Raw genomic sequence first — 19,871 nt, 5'->3', positions numbered from 1 at the left:
ATCTGGATGTATGAAGTGTTCATGTAAAACTTGTTCTGTCAGGGAAGCTGAAGAAAATGTTCATGCCCATGTTCTTCATCTTGCTGTTTGCTGAAAAAGAGATGATGAAAAAAAAAAAAGGATCATTTTTAGCTGATGCTGCAAAATGTCATGTCACGTCATTATCCTTAACCGCTTATCGCTTTCCATGGGGTCACGGGGTGTTGCTGCTGGAGCCAATCCCAGCCTTGTCTCAGGGCGAGGGCAGGGTACTCCCTGGATAAGTCGCCAGCTCATCGCAAGGCCCTCACTGATGAGCAATGTGGGGTTCAGTATCTCGCTCAAGGACACTTTGACATGCAGCTCAGCCTTGCCCGGAGCTGGGATTTGAACTAGAGACCTTTCGATCACTAGTCAACCTGCTCTACCCGCTGAGCTACAGCCGCCCCGCTGCAAAATGTCTGCTGCAAAAAGATCCATGTAACTCGTGTTTAACTCCAGATTTTCCTTCTTGTTCATGTGTGTCAATGCCTCAGCTGCAGACATTTTATGCTCTATCAAATCAGTGTATCAAGTAGAGATGTGACAAAAATGCGTAAGTTCAGTTATGCAGATCGCAAGAATGCAACTAATGATTATTACCCTAGATTTTGTTATATTTTAAATTAATGTGATATTTTTTGTTTTTAACCAATTCAATGTTTTGTCATCAGTCCACAGTAACAGTTTCCTAGCCAACAATATGTCGTCCAGCAGAGACACCAGAATTCACTGAAAGATAATAATATAAATGTGAATTATATTGCTAAGATAATCTCGTAATTTTGAGGAACTGAAACCAGAAAAAAAAAAAAACCTGACATTCTGTGTGGATGCATGACTAAAATGCTTATTTAATGATTTAGTCTTGATAGACTATTGTTTTCAGTGCTATACTTTTCAACTTACCATATGTCACACTTGCGTCAGCAGGTCTATAGTCATGATAGTTAGGGAGCCGTGTAGGCAGATGGAGTGCTTCCTTTATACCTGTCTTATTGACACACTGCAGGGAGGGTGCTATTTTTACTTTTTTATGATAGGGAAGTGGTGAATAACCTATTGTGTAACACTCCAATTACTCAGTGAAGGTCTGCACAGTTAATATCCTGTCAGTTTTACAAGCGGCAGTGTTTTCTTAGCTGGAGACAGACGATCCCTGCTCTGCGTGTGCCCCCACATGACCAATTAGGATTATTTGCGTTGGATCCTCCAGGAAAAGTAATGATGGGCTGCCTGTCGTATCAGCATACAGCTCTATAATGACCAAATACCACCTCTTGAGCTCTAATAAGTTGTAAGTTACTATATACATAGTTTTAATAGGGCCACTACAGACATAACATCTCCTTCAGTGTGGCTAAATTGAGAACGCGTGGAGTATTGTAAAGCAGCGTGCACACCAGCTCGCAGCAGCAGTGCATCATGTGCCAGGTGTTGTGTAATGCAGTATTCATGTGTGTTTCTGTCCTTTGCCCTACATGCGCGGGTCACCAAGACGTTAAGACGCTAAGATGTTGCGCTTGGAAAAAAGCTCTTGCACAGAAATTTAATCCATGGCACAGTCGAACTGGTTTTGATTCCATGTGAAATGGTGAGAGTGGAGATGGCAACTGTGGTTTTGGAAATTTTCATTATGTTAAACTGAAATATCCCCTTTTCTTGTGTCCTTCTCTGTCCAGGGTCATCAATGCAGGAAAGAGCACATTAAACGAGGACCAGGCCTGCTGTGAGGTGCTGGTGGTCAAAAGGAGACCTGCAGGAAGCTCCACGCCCAACCGGACCCCCACGACCCGCAGGAGGTCTTCCCTGCCCAACGGAGAGGGTTTGGGCCTCCGGGAGTGCCTGGTCAGTCCAACTGATAATGGGTTTGGAATCCTTGAGGAAATATCCGCCACATGCAACTGTTACGACAACAGGAAGTGATGAGTAAAAATATCTTAAGAACCAAAATACAATCTGGAGTGAGATCTCTCGCCTCACTTGTCGTAATCGCGCACTGACAGGATTGATAAAAGTGTGCGTGTGTGGAATTTCGTAGAACAAATAAGAGCTAAACTTTATACTACAGTTCAAAAGTGACAAATCAGAGTTCATTGTGGGTTGAGCCATCATCTAGATAAATGTCCAATGCAGGTCACAGACTGGAAGTGTCTACATTTTTAGCGTTTATACACTGATGACGTCCAGGTAACCATCAGGTTAGATGCAGTCCTTGAATGTCCCTGTGGCCCGCCGCTGTCCCCTCGTTCTGTCCCATCAGCGGTTTATTGGGGCGTGTAGACAGCACAGCGTCCTTTACACACCACGGTGGTCTTTAACAGTTCCTGACAGCCACTAACGTGGGCAGTCAATTGCAGTCACAGAAACACACAAACAGGCTTTAGAGGTTCACCTTGTGTCCTTCCTCTGGTACAGTGTGTCATGTACTAAAGGAATACAATATATCATTATGTAATGTAAACTCACTGATATTTGTAGGGCAGTGGACCAAACACAGGCAGTATGTTGACACAAAGACGGCTCTGTTAAACCAACTAACATGGATGTTTGTCCCCTGTGAGTTCCCTCGTTGTTCTCTCATCTCCAGGCGCTCATAAACAACCCCTTTGTGACTTTAATTTGCAAAGGCAATGTGTGTCTATATAAAGTAACGCTGCCGCTTCATATTTTCTTCCCAGCCCACCAGTCCTTTGCTCAGGCCCACCCAGAGCCTACAGCAAACTCATGCAAGTACCTCATGACTCAGTACTGCAGTGATGCTAGACCGATAAGAGTACGTGTGGAGCTTCTCTAGCGCTCTTTTCGCTTGCTTCGTAGGCTCTTGTTGTAGAATCGGCCCGCGCTATTTATAGAAGATCGGAGCTTTAGTGTGTGCAGAAAAAAAAATGTGTGCTACACTCAGTGACCAGAAAAACCTGCAGTATACACCAGGGTTTCTGTTAGTGCTGGTGCCGGTCCACATGTCCTGGAAGATTTCAGTGTTCCGGGCAAATGGAGAGAAATTATGGTTAATTATAGCTCATCAAGCTCAAAGACAATTCAGAGACCGCCAACGCCCGTGCATCACCGAGCCATAGCGTTGGTGTTCGACAACCAGGGAATGAGACTAGACAATCACACTGTAGACGAGAGAATGGAAAGATGGTTCATCGTTGAGAGAGATGAACAATATTTAATTTTTTCAGCTGATATTGATCACCAGTGATTTCCTTGCTCTCATGGCCGCTGCAGTGATTTTCGTTGCAGTGGTCATCATCTTGGTTGCGATGATCGTGACTTTTAAGGTGAATAGGATCTTTTCCTCCTCTCGGAAACCTTGCTGAACATGTAATGCAGCGTACAAATGTGCTGTTTTTTTTCCTGCAGCTGTAAAAGATCCCCAGATATATCATATCACTGATCCTTTTTCTTCTACTTCTCTTATTCCACATTTCTTCTCGATCGGCAGATCACGAACCAACTTTAAAGATCCACAGCACAGCCCACTGTTTTTGAGTGTGTTGATGCTCCACTTACATTTTGACAGTCTTAGTCTTATTGGGTCTTTTTAATTACTGTAATTTTATTATCAATAGTTTATCGGTCAGATAACTGTCGTGCATTCCTAATTGTTGATTCTCACTACAAAGTGCCCGTATTTAACTGCCTGGGATGAGACTCAGCAATCAACTTTCTCCAGAAATGCTTACCACGTCTCTATTACAGTTCAAATTATACTTATTTTCACTGGATATTATTACCGGAGAGATCACAATATATGAACTTCAACAGATTTTCCTGGTTAAAAAAAGAAAAGAAAGAAGTTAATTACAGAGAAACTGACACCCTGGTATAAATCCTGATGAGCTGTGTGTAGTTCCAACTTCGATGTCTGTGCTATCATACTCATCGACTTTGAAAAGCACGGCCGTCACTTCCAGGAGGGTGGAGGATCATAGAGTTGCTGCACTTTTTGAAGGCGGCGAACTCAAAGGTGTGCGATGATTGAAGCAGATCACAAGACACTTTGTCTAATCCTTTAATCTATTATGTTGGAGGTGGTTCTTTGTGGGTGAACACAGAAGACGGTAGAGACCTACAGCGTGCTGCAAACACCTGCGATACCGGATGAATTTAAATTTGGCGCAAGGAAAATGGAACTTTCTGCCATTAACTTTGGTATCTGTATGAGTCAGCACGGACTGTACAGCTTCCTGTTGGAGTCTCTGCGGCACCATTCTTAACAAGGACACGGGGTGCTTTCACAAGTGAATCAAAATAGATACCGTACAGATAGGTTAAAAGGCAGCTGAGACAATCAAAACCACCAAAATGCACAGTCTGAGTGAAGAGTAAAGTAAAAAAACAAAAACATCCAGACTGCTAGCTGTTAACTAACTGTTGCTATAGTGAGCAACAATTAGTAGTTACTCAAAGGATCTGGTGATATGCTGCCCGCCTATTCATTTTCAGAATTAATTAACTTATTGCACCTGTTAAAAGATCTTTGAAGTTCTTTGAGTTATCATATACTGCAAATGTAGACGCAGTTGTTGTCCAGCCATCCATTTTGAGATGCTTTTCATGTCATGAAATACTCAATTGTAATCGACCGTCTGATTCACTTTAATTAGATGGTCTAGGGGCATGCACATCGGCCTCAGAGATGCAATCCTCCAGATGCAATTACTGACACAGTTCTCTTATCCATATCCAGGAGAGCTCCGAGGACCTGACCTTGCACTACTGGGCGTTGTTCGACGGCCACGCCGGCTCTGGTGTGGCTGTAGTGGCCTCCCGCCTACTGCATCACCACATCGCCCTACACCTCCAGGAGGTGTTGGAGATCCTCAGCAATCCGAACCTGTTGCCCCCGACGTGCCTGGGGGAGGAGCCCATCAATCATCACCTCACCCCGACGTCCCAGCGCGCCCTCACCAGGGCTGCCTCACTGCGCGGCGCTGCAGGTGCTCCGGGCTCACCCAGCACCCCGCCCACACGCTTCTTTACCGAGAAGAAAGTTTCCCATGAGAGCCTGGTGATAGGTGCCATAGAGAACGCTTTCAAAGACATGGTAAGAGGCGTGTGCTCGGTATGAGGTGCAAATCTGAAAGTTGTTCAGGTAGTAAATTACATTGAAAATACAGCCATGTATTGTGAAATGAGTAATGAACCGTTTGCAAATATTCAGAACGGATGTCGATTTAATACATGCAATACATTGTTTTGTGGACTGTTGTACATTACATCCACTCTCCCTCACTCATATGTTCCTTGTGCTCTGCCACTGTAAAAATCCCATAAACAACACTGTACATCCCTCCGTCAGATCACCCAGAGTTGCTGCTTCCATCCCTGGTTTCATGTGTCTTTGGAGAAAAAGGCTGGCCGACAAGCTTCCACATTTATCTGTGAATCCGTATGGCTACTTAACACCCATTAAACTCTAATTACTTACCAAGTCAATTGATATTGATTCACTTTAATTAGACAGTCAACGGACATCCACGTCAGCCTCACAGTTTCCTGCTGTTCGTTTACAAAGATCGGGCACGGATACATGGATCACTTCCCTGTTGAAGCTGACATGCAGATACTATATAGAGACGACTGGATAGCACAAACACCTTTATTTTGTTACATATCTTAACGAGTGTGCCTGAACCATACAAGATCATATGCACAGCGTTGATGTGAACGTAAAGAAAAAGTAAAGTTTCAACGTATTTGTGAATTGCCAACGTTTATTCTGCCAATTGGGTTGCGCTGTAAGTCGACGTGCGCTCATCTGGAGTGTCCTCTTACCAGCTCTGGGAGGGCAATAGGGTGGATAAGATAGTAAACTGTACCCCCCCCCCACCCACCCACCCACCCAAAAAAAAAAAGAAAAATACAGACACATACCCCAAGGACTTTCTTCCAAATTTGCAATGTCTAACTGTTATCCTCATTCAGTCAGTCAGTCAGTCAGCCAGGAGATGTGATGTACTTTTCCTTTCTAGTTGTTGCAGGTCACACACACACACACACACACACAGCAGCCATCTGGCTGTGCTGTAAGCGCATGCTGGAGACTTGACTCATGGAGAGGCCAGGAGATCAAGATCAGAGCCAATCAAAACAGTGCGGGCCTGCCTGACAGACTTTGAGTGGGAGGAGGTCAAAGGTCATTGGCCTCAGTTTCAACATCAGGGTTCTGACCAACAGCCTCTGTTGTGTTTGTCCTCTGCTGGGTTGTGAAAGAGTGTTGATCTTGTGCACAGTTGCACGCTTTTCATATTCTGAAGTCAAAGCAGTTTTACTTGCTTACCAACACATTTTAACAAGCAATTCAGTGTAGTGTAAAAGAGAAGAAAGTGACCCCCCATCACAGTAATGCATCTTTTGTCAAAATTCTTCTTATAAAACTGAAGAAGAGTGTTGCTACAGCAACTATATAAAGCTTATAGCAGAGAAACCGACCACAAGGTGGAGACAAAAGCTCCATACTCCAGCTTTTATGTACAGAAAGGAAAGCTGCAACTAACCTTGTTAGTTATTATTAATTAATATACAGTTTTTTGGATTGTTGGCTGAGAACACATATATAGGCCCACTCACTGCCTTACAAAACAAACGTGTAGTAACTTCCTAAATGTCTGTTTTATGAGAACTATCTGCCATTTTAGATGGCAGATAGTAAAACCATTATCACTCTAAATACAGATGTAATGTAATCATAAGAAATAAAATCGGGTTGTAGTTACTGCACTTGGTCTTTGCACCATTATATATCTGTTTAAGGCCATGCGAGGCTGAGTGTGATTGTGGTTGCATTTGTAGGGTCATAAGTCAAATAATGCGTCATGATTTTTAAGACATGAAAATATTTGAAACAATTCATATTTCATAAGCATGTAACTGCTGTTCTGTAACATGTTTGGCTTGACAAATGAGGTGCCTTTTCTGTTTCAGTGTTACTGCCATTTGCTTTTGGCATCACTTAAAAACGATACAAGAAAATGTTTCAGTGCATGCCAGTGTTTCCACCTCTTCACCACTAGATGGAAGTGTGCAATTAGCTTTTTCTTTTTGCCAAACAGTACATGGCTATAAAAAAAAGAGAAATGGTGTATCGGGGCACTGAGGGCTCAGTGTGTGTGGGTGTAGTTAATGCTTGTATAATGATTCATGAATTGACAGATATTTATTTAATATTTTGGTTCATGATGAGGTGATGCAGCCTTACACAGGCATGAGAGTTGTGTCTTAGTGGCTAATACTGAACTACAGCTTGAGAGTGTTATGTCATGACGAGATTTGTGAAAATAGCTCGGCAGAAATCTGCAGTTTTTTAGCAGGAAGTGGATCATAGGATGTTTGAAATTATGATCCACTTTTATGCTGACTTTACACAATATGATTAGTTTCTATGTTCTCTCCTCTGCTCTTCTCATCATTTGCTTTTCAGACACATATCTGCTCCCGACCCCTTAGCAATCGGCAAACATCCATGTCTCGCTCCGCTCACTGTCTCTCTTCTCACATGCCTCTCTTGCTCTTTATCCAGCTCTGAATCTGCACTTTTTACTCGGTGTCCTCTCTCTTACTTAAAGGGCAAGTACTCATAAAATCCACCATTTCAAACACTGCAGTTAAAGTCAGAGCGTAAGCGTACATCAAACCTCAGCTGAAAAAAACAACAAAAAAAAAAAACTGTCAAATGGGTTTAAGTTGTTTATCAGGAAGCTATACTGTATATTAAATCTTACATACATATACAATGTATATGCAGTTAATTGTTGGCTATTTTGTGTCCAGGTGGTCATAGCATTTTCCTCTTCACCTTTGGGCTTTAATCAAAACGCCAACACTCGTCCACGGATGTCATTTATTTTAATTTCAGTAATCATTTTAGCAAAATTACATGCAATCATGTTTAAATGATGCACAAAATACGTCACTTCTGCTCAAAAGATGATTTTGGCAGAATCTTAGCCCCTAAAAGCCTTCCCCCCCATCTTATTTTTTAATGAAGCTCATTCTTTAAGAAAATGGAAAGTGTCAGAGAATCTTTGGAAGGGTTGTTATCACTCTGAATCTTTGTCTCGGAGTTCACCGAGCCTCTGTGTCTTATCAGTGGGATCCGCCTTTAATTCTCCTCTGCCACGACTCACTGCATTCCTATGGAAGCGGCCGGTGTGTGTGTGTGTGTGTGTGTGTGTGTGTGTGTGTGTGTGTGTGTGTGGAGTGGCTGCTGAAGCCTGATAATCACTCGGAGATGTGTAAACATCAAAAACAACGTGCAGCTCAGACACAAAAGCTTATCAGTCCAGCAGCAGGTTGGCCTGGGACAGAAATAAGAGAGTATGAGATCACTGACCTCATATCATCCTCGTTAGTATAAGACGTTTATGTGTATATACGTATACCTTGTGTGTTCAGGTTGAGCTACTCGTGCCGACTGTCACTTGGCATCTTAGAGCTTAATTTATGATCTGGCTTACAATTTCAGCCATTTGAGAAATTCCTTATTGGATTTTTTCTTAAAGCTATTCAGCAGCCAGTTAGCTTAGCACGAGTACAGGAGGAGACCTTTATATGTGTTATGGGCGTATTTTTGAAAACACGGCAGAGAGCCAGGCTTGCTGTTTCCTCCTGGATCTAGTTTTGCTAAGTGACGCTAATCGCCTCCTGGCTATTGACATTCTCTCGGTCAGACAGAAATCCAATAAGCATAAAATGTAATGTAATTGTGAGCATGAGATATATTGTGGTTTAGCATTAGCACAAATGAAGGTATATTAATCGAATGTGTAACAATTTTATGCTAAATCCAGCATGTGCAATTATTATGTGTGCATGTTTTTTGCAGCTTATAGTAGTTTTTTTTTTTTTTTTTGATTAGCTAACATTATCAACTGAGTGTGAAGAAACAACAGTGCTGACATTATGTCAAATATGTGTATGTGCATAGCAGAGATGTCTATTGAAGTTAGCATGCTATGTAGCTTGCCATGGCCCATCCTGTCTCCTAATACCACTTTGCAAGTGTCAGAAGACTGTAGTTTCAGCTGGGAGATATATACTTAAGCCAGGTGTTAGTGTAAAAATTGAAGAAATCAAAACTCACAAAATGTCAAAAAATGTAAAAATTCTTACTTATAGAAAATATAATACACGATACACCTTCTGACTTCAACTTTCTGTCTTTTACCGAACTAAATCGAGCTTAAATGCCCCGCTAACTCATTGTAAAACACACTTCATTCAAACCCAACATAGAGTAAATAAATGAAACTTAAATTAAAACTCACCAACACAGACTTGGTTTGTCTTTTCGACAATCCTGAGCCACAAGCTAATTAGCTAACAGCCCAGGATCATTCGCAAAGAGAAGCAGTTGTGCCCCCTAAGTTCTTGGATCGACCTTCAAATTCTGTCCAGATTCTACAAATTACATCTTTAAACCGCTAATGAACGAAAAAGTGACCGCCACCATGGCTGACTGTGTGAGTATGTGTGTTGGCAGTGGTGTTATTAATGTTCTTTATTAAAGGAGCATTAGCTGATTTTCAAAAAGAATTTGCCCGAAGGTCATTCTTGCCCTCAAAAACAGCCGATGTGCCACTGGTTTGGCTAATTACTCAAAATGATTAATTCAGTTAATTACCTCTCTCACTGTCCATCACCAGAGTATTCCATCTTTTCGGACATTCAGCCTCGTTTCCTGGCATCACCGTTCTCTGACATCTTGCTTTTTTTTTCCCCCTCGTATTTTTAGGCATGTTAGCTTGAGGCTTGATTTTTGAAAACTCACTTAACAGATTGCACCGCGAACAGCACGGGGAGGGGAAGTGAGCTGGTTCAACATCGATCTGAAGACGATGGCCTTCATGACACCGTATTTTGAATAAAATGGTCCATTCTCACGATTCCACTCTACATCACGTAACAGTCCTCTAGGGTGAATGAGGATGGTTAAAATATGAATTTATCAAGTTGTTTGTTTAGATGTTGAGAGGGGTTTCTGTGAGTGTGTGTTTTCTTGAAGGTCTGTTCAAATAAAAACATTCAGTGCATTAAGATTATACTTGACTTGTACCTCTGGATTTCTGCAGTGTTCTTTCGTGTGTCCCTGACATTTCTTTATATCAGTGGGGGTGTTTGGGTGGAATATTTTCTATTATTCTGTCCTCTAACTTGCTGCTAGATGATAGAAGATAGAGTATTTAAATGTGCAATGTGTAAGAGTTTGGCCAGCTGTCAAAGGTCACTCCAGACAAACAAGGACCAGCGAATCACTTGAAGAACCACAAACTGCTGCTCGCTAAACTTTATAGCTGTAGTTACTGCCCTCCATTGGCTAGTTGGCTCAGTTGGCCATGCAGCTTGTGGCCCTAAGCTGATTTGATTCTGCACAGAGTGGGAGCTTGGAGCAAAGGTGGAGTCCTGATGTTCCACTGCTGGCAACGAAAAGAGGCTCAGCAGCCTCCATCTTTGAAATAAAGTTAAAACTGATATTTTTTCAATTTTTTTTATGCTTTAAAGGTGCAATATGTAAGCATTTGAGTTGGAAACAAAAAATGTACAAAAGATATCAAGGAGATGTGAAGAAATAACAGTTGCGAAAGACATGTATGTATTTTTTTTTGTTAGCATACTAATCAGCTAGCATAGGAAACGCCAACACTCTGCCAGTGCTCAGAGCTCCCAGTCCAGGCAGTCAGCTAAAAGGACTTGAGGTGGCTAACAGCCAACTGGCTAACAGAAGCTACTGTTCCCAGCACTTAGCAGTTACTTTGGTGAAATGCTGCCCCCCATTTGTTTGGAGTATGGACAAGTGGCCAGTTCTTACATATTGCACCTTTAAATCTTTTTTTTTTTTTTTTTTTTTTTTTTAACTTACTTTATGATTACATTCATTATTTTTTATGGCTGAAGTCGTCCCATTGGTAGAATGGGATGTGTGCTGTATGTTTGGGCACCGCGTGTCTTTTTCTGTCTGCTGGTTATTTGGCCCAGTTGCTGGATTCTTCCTGGTGGAAGTGGAGAGGAGAAAAGGTGTAGATGTTTATGCAGACATTTTCATTATTAAAGACTTTGCCTGCAGCAAGAGGTATTGGATACAGCAAGGATAAATATGTATGGCTCACTGTGGATTCATAATTCATTCAGGGTGAAGGACACATTTGTTCACCCTCCCCAGCACGCACGCACACACACACACAGACACACACACACACTACATGTATCCATCCTCTACACTCCGTCATGCCCTTTTGCTCATGAAAAATGTGTACAGCAGCAACTGTGTGTGTGTGTGTGTGTGTGTGTGTGTGTGTGTTTACGTGTGTTTCTACCAGTGGGAAGGACGATGGAGTACATGCATCCAAACACATGCTAATTCTGTTTTGTACGATTTTTCACACACACACCGTCCGGTCAAACACACACAGGAGTGTGTACACTAACTTTGGAATTTGCTTCCAGCTACCAATACGCATATTTTTGCACACCACCAATCCACTGCTGTCAGAGACACTTACTGTACACGCACACATACGCACACACACACAAGCACACACACGCTGTCAGAGTTGTGATCAGATGGAGGTCGTCAGCAGTGGAGCAGAAGGCGATATGATTTAGTTGGGGTAACATCCCTCATGGGAAAACATGTTAGGGGATGGCCTCGCTGCAAATGTGTCCGCCAACATTTTTCATCCCCCTCAATCTGTTGATGGTGATGGAGGGATGCGAGGGAGGCGCCGGCGGGGGTCATCCACTTCCTTGGGATAACTTCCTGCTTCTGTTTTCGCTATTAAAGGCCCCTTGGGAGCCATTAACAGCGGACCAACAATAGCCACGGAGAGCATAAAAGGGGTTAAAGCAAGTATGAGCAGCTTGGTTCAAATTTATGTGAGCATTTTGATTAATTCGCTGACAGGTTAATTATTCATCTAATTAATGAACTGATAGCACGGGTTTCTCAAATCTTTTTTTTTTTTTGGTTTAATTAGCAACAAATTAATCTGGGCTAATTAACTGGTGTAATAACCAGCGGTCCCTCCAACTTTCCCTCCAATTCCTTTTGGTCTCCATTCCGTTTTATTGCTCCTTGACTCACGGTGCTTTTGATAAATGAATTCATTATGTCGCCATAATTAATAATAGCATCATGGTGTGTATTCGGCATCGGGGCAATATTTTCCTCAGTATCTGGGTTCTTGTTTAAATGCTATGTGTCTCTGCGTGATAGGAAACATTTTAGAGGCTGTGATGATTAAAAACATGATAATGAGCGGATGACGATGGGTTTGGATTATGTGCTCTCATCAAAGGATTAATCTGTGTGTGTGTGTGTGTGTGTTTCAGGATGTGCAGATAGAAAAGGAGAAGGCAATTTACAACATCTCGGGTGGCTGCACAGCTCTGGTGGTCGTTTATTTGCTCGGGAAGCTCTACGTTGGGAACGCTGGCGACAGCAGGTGAGAGGCACACACACTCACACACACACATCAACACACAACATGTAGGCATCTCCTCTCTGCCGTTCGCCTTCAGCTGCCCAGCAGCAAGCAGGAGCGACAGCTTCTCGGCTAAAGCAAACCGACTTTTGTTTTGTCTGCTCCTCTCCCACAGAGCTATCATTATCCGGGCCGGGGAAGTCATCCCCATGTCAGCAGAGTTCACACCGGAGTCAGAGAGACGGCGTCTGCAGTTCCTGGTAAGAAAGAACCTCTGGAGCACATCTGTCAGATATTATGGAGCTGACCTCCCCTCCCGTTGAGACAGTGACGCTGTCTGCCGTACACTGCCTGCTCTCTTCGCCAGCTTAATAGACTGTGGAATTGTTTTTCCCATCCCCTGGGCATGTCAATCTTCTTCTTTGTCTGTTCCCCCCCTCTCCTTCATATCAAAGGCCTACATGCAGCCTCACTTATTAGGGAACGAGTTTACACATCTGGAATTCCCGAGAAGAGTCCAGAGGAAGGAGGTGGGGAAGAGGATGCTGTATCGTGACTTCACTATGGCAGGATGGTGGGTAGACAGATTCACTGATTTTTTAATTTTTTTTTTTTGACTGATTTTCTGATTGGATTAATCTCTCTAGTCAATACACAAGTGACATACAATACATATTGGCAGGATATTGTTTTCTTTCTTTGCATTTTCCCCAAGTATGGGTGACAGTAAGTTCTCTTCTGCCTTCCTGCTAAATTATTTAAAGCTAAAACTGTTAAATTTTTTACATCTTTACACTTCCTGTATATCTGTTAGAGTCCATTCATGAGCCCTCGGAGAGAAATGTGTGTGAAAATAATCTCTGCTACCAAGCCTCATGTAATTATGCCTTGCCGGAACATTAATTTGCGACTTTCTTCGAGGTTTGAATGCTTTTCTATAATGTGCCCCCGATGAAAATTGTCAATAGGAGCAATCTCCTTCCCATTCAGTTTGCAGCAGTCAAAAAAAAAAAAACCCTTTCCCTGTGAGATGAAGGTCCAAGAAGTGGCCTCGACATTTCTGATTCAAGAAGGTGCAAAGGAATATGTGAGCACAGCAAGAACCAGGTCTTTATATGTCTGTAAAGAGTCAGAGCTCAAGGAAGATGGTAGTGTGAAAGTTAGATAAGACGATAGTGACATATCCAGAAGGTAAAAAAAAGGAGCTTAAAGTAATACAGTCATTGGTACAAACATAAGATCAGGTGAGGTTAAATGCAATGTATCAGCATTCTCAGTTATCAAAAAATGGTCTTTAAAGAAGATAAATATGAACCTGAATTCTACATGAACTATGGAAAAATTACTGAAACTTAATATTAATGTAAAGACCTGATTCCAAAGAAATTAGGATGTTGTATTAAACATGAATAAAAACAGAATGTTATCATTTGTTCACACTGCTTTTGTCTACAGGGGCCCCCACAGTCAACACAGAAGTTCTTTGTGGCTGCCATTGTCAATGTAGGATGTTACCCTGTAAATATTTTTTTTTGACATGGCGAGATTGCTGGTTTTAGTTAAGTTGAATATTTCTTCGACCACCGAGTCAAATAGTATAAACATCATAATGCACAAGTATGATGCACGAGTGGCGTTGCACCATTTTCACCAGCTGTGACAGCGTCGTCAGTTTAAGTCTGCATCGTTCCATCATCGTGAAAGAATGTGGTGCTGGAGTCACCTGTTTTTAGCGGGAACTATCACAGAAGCAGTTTTGGGCACTTTGCCAGGTGTTTTTATGTCTGTTTGTTGACAGATTGTTTTCCCCGAGTGATAGCATCTCAAATGTGGAAAGTTTCGCTGTGTTGGGTTAACCCAGAGAAATCCACAAGTTTCCTCAAGGTAATAGCATATTTCATTTTGTTGATTGGTGCTACTTACGGGATCGAAAATCAGACTTGCACTAAAGTGTTTCTGTCCTCTCTGAACATTTGTGGTTGAGTTACATCAGACAGATTTTCATCAGCAGTGGTGGTTGTTAAATGGTGGGCATCATTTGTGCTAACAGCTTTACTTCATTATTGTACTCCAGCCATAAGCTTGCGTCACAAACCAAGGGTGTTTTTAATTCAGCACTCAACAGAGACTCTGTTTCTCTGGTTCTGTCAGTTAGCAGTCATCATGACAGTACAGATATACTCAGTGCGTTTACATGCACAGCTTAGTCGGATTACAGCCATAGTTCGACTATGCTGCTCAATCAGACAACTGCAACTGTCCGAGTATACATGCCAGTGAGAAAATTGAATTACTGGCTGAAGCATGTCATACCCTGGTACGATAGGTGGCGCTGTACCCAATTCAACTAGTGGTAACAGAGCTACCTCCAGCTGACCTCTTCTTGCAGTGATTTTGGAGGAAAGCCGCCGCCGCCGCCGCCCTTCTACTTCCGGCTCACGGCCCAGAAAAAAGTCCCGAGCCTGTGCAGAACGCAAAATCCGATCCGATCTGATGGAATGTATACATGCAACTATCAATCGAATAATCTAGGCGTGTTAATCCGACTATGAGAATTTTAGTCAGACTAAGGTTTATACATGCATCTTAAAAATACGATCATAGTCGGACTAACCCAGTAAATCGTTTTTTTTTAGTGTCATGTAAACGCACTGACTGAAACAGTTTATCAACAGACTCTTGATAAACAGAAGAGATAATAAATCCACACTGTTCAATTTGAGAAATGACTCCAGGTGTTTATTCTCCGGATGGTTGGGCGCTGTAACCCGACACTTTGCCCTCTATACCACTGCTCCACATGCAACACACGTCAAATGCATGTTGTTTTGTTTTGATAGAGAACCCCCTAGCAGCAGAGGTTCTGTGTGTAAGGTGGAGCTCATTACTTGGGGATGAATCTGTTACTGTATTTTATAAGCTGATCATGCATTTTGTATGTGATCTCTCAGTAAAAGTTGGATTAGAACTATAAAGCAGCATTAAATGGAAAAACTGCATTACGACACTGAAGCCCTTTGTTGTTTTCTGCCCCCTGTAGAAACAGTGCTCTGCATATATAAGCACTTGTGCATATAGACCTGTGAGTTATAGGTGCAGGTGACTGAGGGGGGGACGAGCTGCACGTTTCCTGACGCCACCTCTGTGCGGCTCTGTTTCAGCAGATGTAGGTCAGTCAGCGGCTGTGTTCCTTGTTGGGCCCAGAACTCTCATCCGGCTGTCTGCCTGCTTACTGTCTCAGCAGCGCAGACGGCCTGTGATGTATTTTTAATCAGGTTCTACCCATAACCCAGTTCTGCTCATTTCACCCGAGCTAAGTCTGGGTCCTAAATTAGTCTCCAGTCAGCCGCCGTGGCTGATTGCTCTGATGTGTGTGGGTGTGACTTAAATGTGTCATCTTGTATAGGTGCAGATCAGATGCTCTATAGGTTCAGAGGATCTTTTTTTTTTTTTCTTTAAACGTCTCTGCAGCTTTCTGTCTGTACATGTACACTCTCTATGTGCAGCCAGTGTGCCCACGTACTGCGTGCATGTGGGTGTAAGCTGCCATCCAGTTCCCTCAAAGGCATCCATGATCAAGGCCGCGCTCTAATGAAGGCGTACAGGTCCGCAGCCCACCTCTCCCTGTGTTCCTCCCCCGTTTTCTTTACCTCGCCTCCCTCGGCCACTGTGAGCGCGTGAGCCGGCTTTGGCGTCACGGGCTGTAATGGTGGAGGCCGTCCAGCATGGCGGGCTTTTTTTTTGTTGTTTTGCGAGACGTCCCCGAGTGATGGATGTTGAGCGGTCGGCCATGTCCGGCATGATCCAAGCGCCGCGGAAAAAGAACCCAGCCGGCCAGGCGGAGGAGAGGACAGAGAGAGGGGGGGAGAGAAGAACAAATGAGAAGGAAATTGCTTCAGAGACAGAGAGAGATGGAGGAAGAATTAGAGGTAAAGAAGGAGAGGAAGGGAAGATTAACGTTGGTAAGATGTAGGAAATAAAAGAAAAAAGATGGCGTGGAGGGCAGTGATGAACAACAAACGGCACCCACGCCCACCGGGGTGTCTGCCCTCCCCCTGATCCTATAGACAATGCATGAGTGAGGAGGGAGACAAACACACACCTTCATCACTGTCAGACATTTTCACTCCTGTGCGTCCTTCCGTGATACCTTTGTGCCTGGCGACTGAGACCTCCAGCTTACATTCAGAAAGTTGCTGGGTCACTGCCATCCACTCTGGCCTCACTTTGCTCCTGAACGCACCGCTCAATCTACGAAAAAGCACATCAAGGTTGGCCAGAAAGTTGACCTGAACCCAACGTTCAATTGCCCCAATTTGTCTGACTCATCCGGTGCTGACACAGGCCCGCCACAATGTCACCTCGAAGTCCGCCGTCGGGTGTGTGTTTCTGCGCGTGGAGATGCCTGTATTTGGGCGTGTGCGATTGCGCTTCTCTGTCACCCTGCTTTGCAAATGGAGCAGAGATGACATCACTCCCCTCCTCTCCTGCCTGCTTCTCGTCACCTGCAGAGAGGATGATACAACCTCCCTCCTTCCCTCCCTCCCTCCCTGCATCCCTCTCTTCCTCCCCCATCCCCCTCTCTCCCTCTCTTTCTCGGCAACGTATCAGGGCGTCCGATCGGCCCCCTTGAATGTGAGAGCGCTCGGTGTTGTGGTCAAACGGCGTGGCCCTTGAGCGGCTCCCTTCGCCTTCTTTCTCCATGTGACTCTGAGCGGGAAGCAGGTATTCTAACAGGATTAATGCGTATCTCTCTCCTCCTGTCACACACTTGTTATCTCAAGTCTGACAGGATGGATTGGCTGTAAACACTCGTCTCCAGAGGGAGAAGTGTCCCCGACAGCAGGCTCTGGGGATTTCAACCAAGACATCTTTTGAAAGACTGACATATAAAGTGTGTGTGTGTGTGTGTGTGTGTTTTTATCAAGAGACTAACACTTCCTGAAGGGGAAAGTCATTAATGAAGATTTGGAGTGATATGGAAGCCGAAATGGTGTTTCCTTTTTCCCAAGAATAGTAGCATAAACGCTCGCCCCTGTTCAATTAACGCCCCCTTTTAATGCTCAGTTTGACTTCTGCATCATCAAACTGCTGTTTTAGAGGTTTCTCCACACCGTGGATACTGCAAACATTAGCGAGGAAGCTCCTCCACGCACCGTTACTTTGTGCACTCCGCTCAGAAGGATCTCGGGCTGCACGCTGTATTCCTGTGTTTGTGGGCTGAGCTCTCTGTGATAGTGCTCGCTGTTAAAAAAAAAAAGTGCTGAGTGCGGCAGTATAGCGCTCGCCTAAGGTGGAAACATATGGTCTCCCTGAGTGGAACCAGCAGTAATGTAAAAACCATCCCGGTCCCTGCTAATCTGCTTCACAGCAGCTGAAATACATTGGATAAGGTGTGTGGGGCTGGCCCGGGTCATATGATAGCTGCAAAAATAACACTTTTAAAGCAGTTCATCGGACCAGATAGCCGCTATTTTCCCCTCAAACTGTTTTCTTCCTCCGTTTCCTCTGGTATACAGTATAACCTAAATGTTCTTGGATCCAGGTAAGGACTCTGACTTCAAACAGAGCTATATCTTTCTTGTTCGCAGCACCTGGTGTGAGTTGGTAATGGAAAACTTTGTCCTGGATGCCCTGCTGGAATTCAAATGTGTAACGTTTGTGATACTGTACAGTGAGACAGCTGTCCATCTGAAGTAAAACTGGTCGTGGGTCTTCTCACCGTAGAGGTGAAAAGTGTTTAAGACCTGACATGAATACACCCAGTAGTTGAGCTTCTTCATGTACTGCAGATTTGTCTGGTCCCAGTCTGAGGATGGTGAATTATTCATTAGTTGGGGAATTTTAAACACTGCTCCGAGAGCAGGGGAATGTAAACATAGATGCTCTTGCATCATTCAGCTGCTTTACGTCCAGGCTTTCAGATGCATACGTACATGCAAGCAAGCATGCACGCACGCAGCAGCAGCAGGCAGTCACAGAAAACCAACAGCAGTCCAAGAGACGTCTTTGTCTTTGTCTTTGTCTTTGTCTCTAGAGACATTTTTAAAAGAGCAGACAGAGAGGAAAAGAGAAGAGAAATGTGCTAGGGATGTGTGTCGTTCTCTTTGTGATGTCTGGGTGGATTTTTTTTTTTTTTTTCCCTCACCGTCTCTGTTCTTTCCTCCTAGCATACTCTTTCTCTCCATGCCAGCCACCTCGGCAGCACAGCCTGCGGGGGTAGCGGAGGCAATGTATCTCCGGGGCACGTGTTCGCTGCCTGCCATAAACCAAAAACCCATTAAAGTGTCCTCTCTCCTCTGTGCAGGGCGTATAAAACCATTGAGGACGATGACCTGAAGTTTCCCCTGATCTACGGCGAAGGGAAGAAGGTAAGAAGTGCTCGGCGGCCACTTGCTGACAGAGTTACTCCCACGGCCTTGTGCGCCTCGCCTGTAATCAAAGCTCGCCAGGGCACCATTAGTCAACCCCCACCCATCCTCCCCTTGTCACTGCGTGGAGGAGCCAGCTAGTGGAAAGCATTCCTGGCCACTTTTCCAACAGTCATGCACCAAAACATCTCTGCTCTAATGGACTCTGCTTTTATGTCCCTCGGCAGGTAAAACGTAGCACCGACACAGCCATAGGTCGAAGGTGGAGTTCCCATCAGAGCTGCCCCCCATTAGATGAAAAAACGTGATGAGAGATGAGCGAGAAGTGTCTAAAAAGCGACATATGTTAATTGCAATACGATGTGCCTCAAACGCTGATGTGCGGCAGGATTTTGTCAGAGTGCCGACACGAGAAAAGGTAAAAAATTCAGCACGCTGCTCATGACATTTCCCTCGATCCTTCCGTGATGCCGCACATGTGGTAGTGTTCGGCACCTTGTCCTGGTAGCACTGGAAAGGTCAGATAGGAAACATGATAGACGTGAATATGTTCTCGCCGTGGCCTTCGTCCGCCGTCTGTGTAGCACAGACAGGCAGTAGATTTATGTCTGACTGATGACTGGGGCAGATGCCACCTCACCGGGCTCTCCGCCCGCGACCACATTCGGTTTACCCCTCGCACAGTTGGCCGTGCCCACGTCGCGTCCTCTCCCTTTGAAGTGAGGCGTGGAGATGGATGGCGAGATAGAGCGAGGGGGGCTTTGTGCGAGGGAGAGGAACGCCAGAGCACTTCAAAGACCGGTGCGCAGCCTGCTGGGCCCCAACGCTCGACAATTAATCCCAGGATGTTTCCTCTTCTCCGCCGGAGGAGCTTTTGCCGCCACTTTGAAAACGCTTTCCTTTCTCTACACCTCTCTGTCTTAGCTCTTGTGCTGCATACTGATCCGTGCGCCTTCCTACCAGGCCTCACTCGCCCTCTCTCCTGTGTGCCGCCGTGTCTCATGCACTGTACAGTAGATTCAATTAGCCCAGTTCCCCAGTCCTGTGCCAG

General features: G+C 44.2%; 1 protein-coding gene across 1 annotated transcript in view; it reads left to right on the top strand.

Annotated features, from left to right (window-relative positions):
* Positions 1 to 19,871, top strand: part of ppm1h (protein phosphatase, Mg2+/Mn2+ dependent, 1H) — a 35,574-nt gene that overhangs the window by 8,754 nt on the left and 6,949 nt on the right. Inside the window, exons 2-7 of the mRNA XM_037107825.1 lie at positions 1,701 to 1,866; positions 4,718 to 5,074; positions 12,358 to 12,470; positions 12,625 to 12,709; positions 12,905 to 13,023; positions 18,757 to 18,820. Of these exons, the coding sequence (XP_036963720.1) occupies positions 1,701 to 1,866; positions 4,718 to 5,074; positions 12,358 to 12,470; positions 12,625 to 12,709; positions 12,905 to 13,023; positions 18,757 to 18,820 (904 nt within the window). The remainder of the gene's footprint in view (positions 1 to 1,700; positions 1,867 to 4,717; positions 5,075 to 12,357; positions 12,471 to 12,624; positions 12,710 to 12,904; positions 13,024 to 18,756; positions 18,821 to 19,871) is intronic.

This window comes from Acanthopagrus latus, chromosome 8 (genome assembly GCF_904848185.1).
Source record: "Acanthopagrus latus isolate v.2019 chromosome 8, fAcaLat1.1, whole genome shotgun sequence".
Taxonomy (NCBI): Eukaryota; Metazoa; Chordata; class Actinopteri; order Spariformes; family Sparidae; genus Acanthopagrus; species Acanthopagrus latus.
The sequence above is the reverse complement of the archived record's forward strand: the minus strand, read 5'-3'. Positions and strand labels throughout refer to the sequence as shown.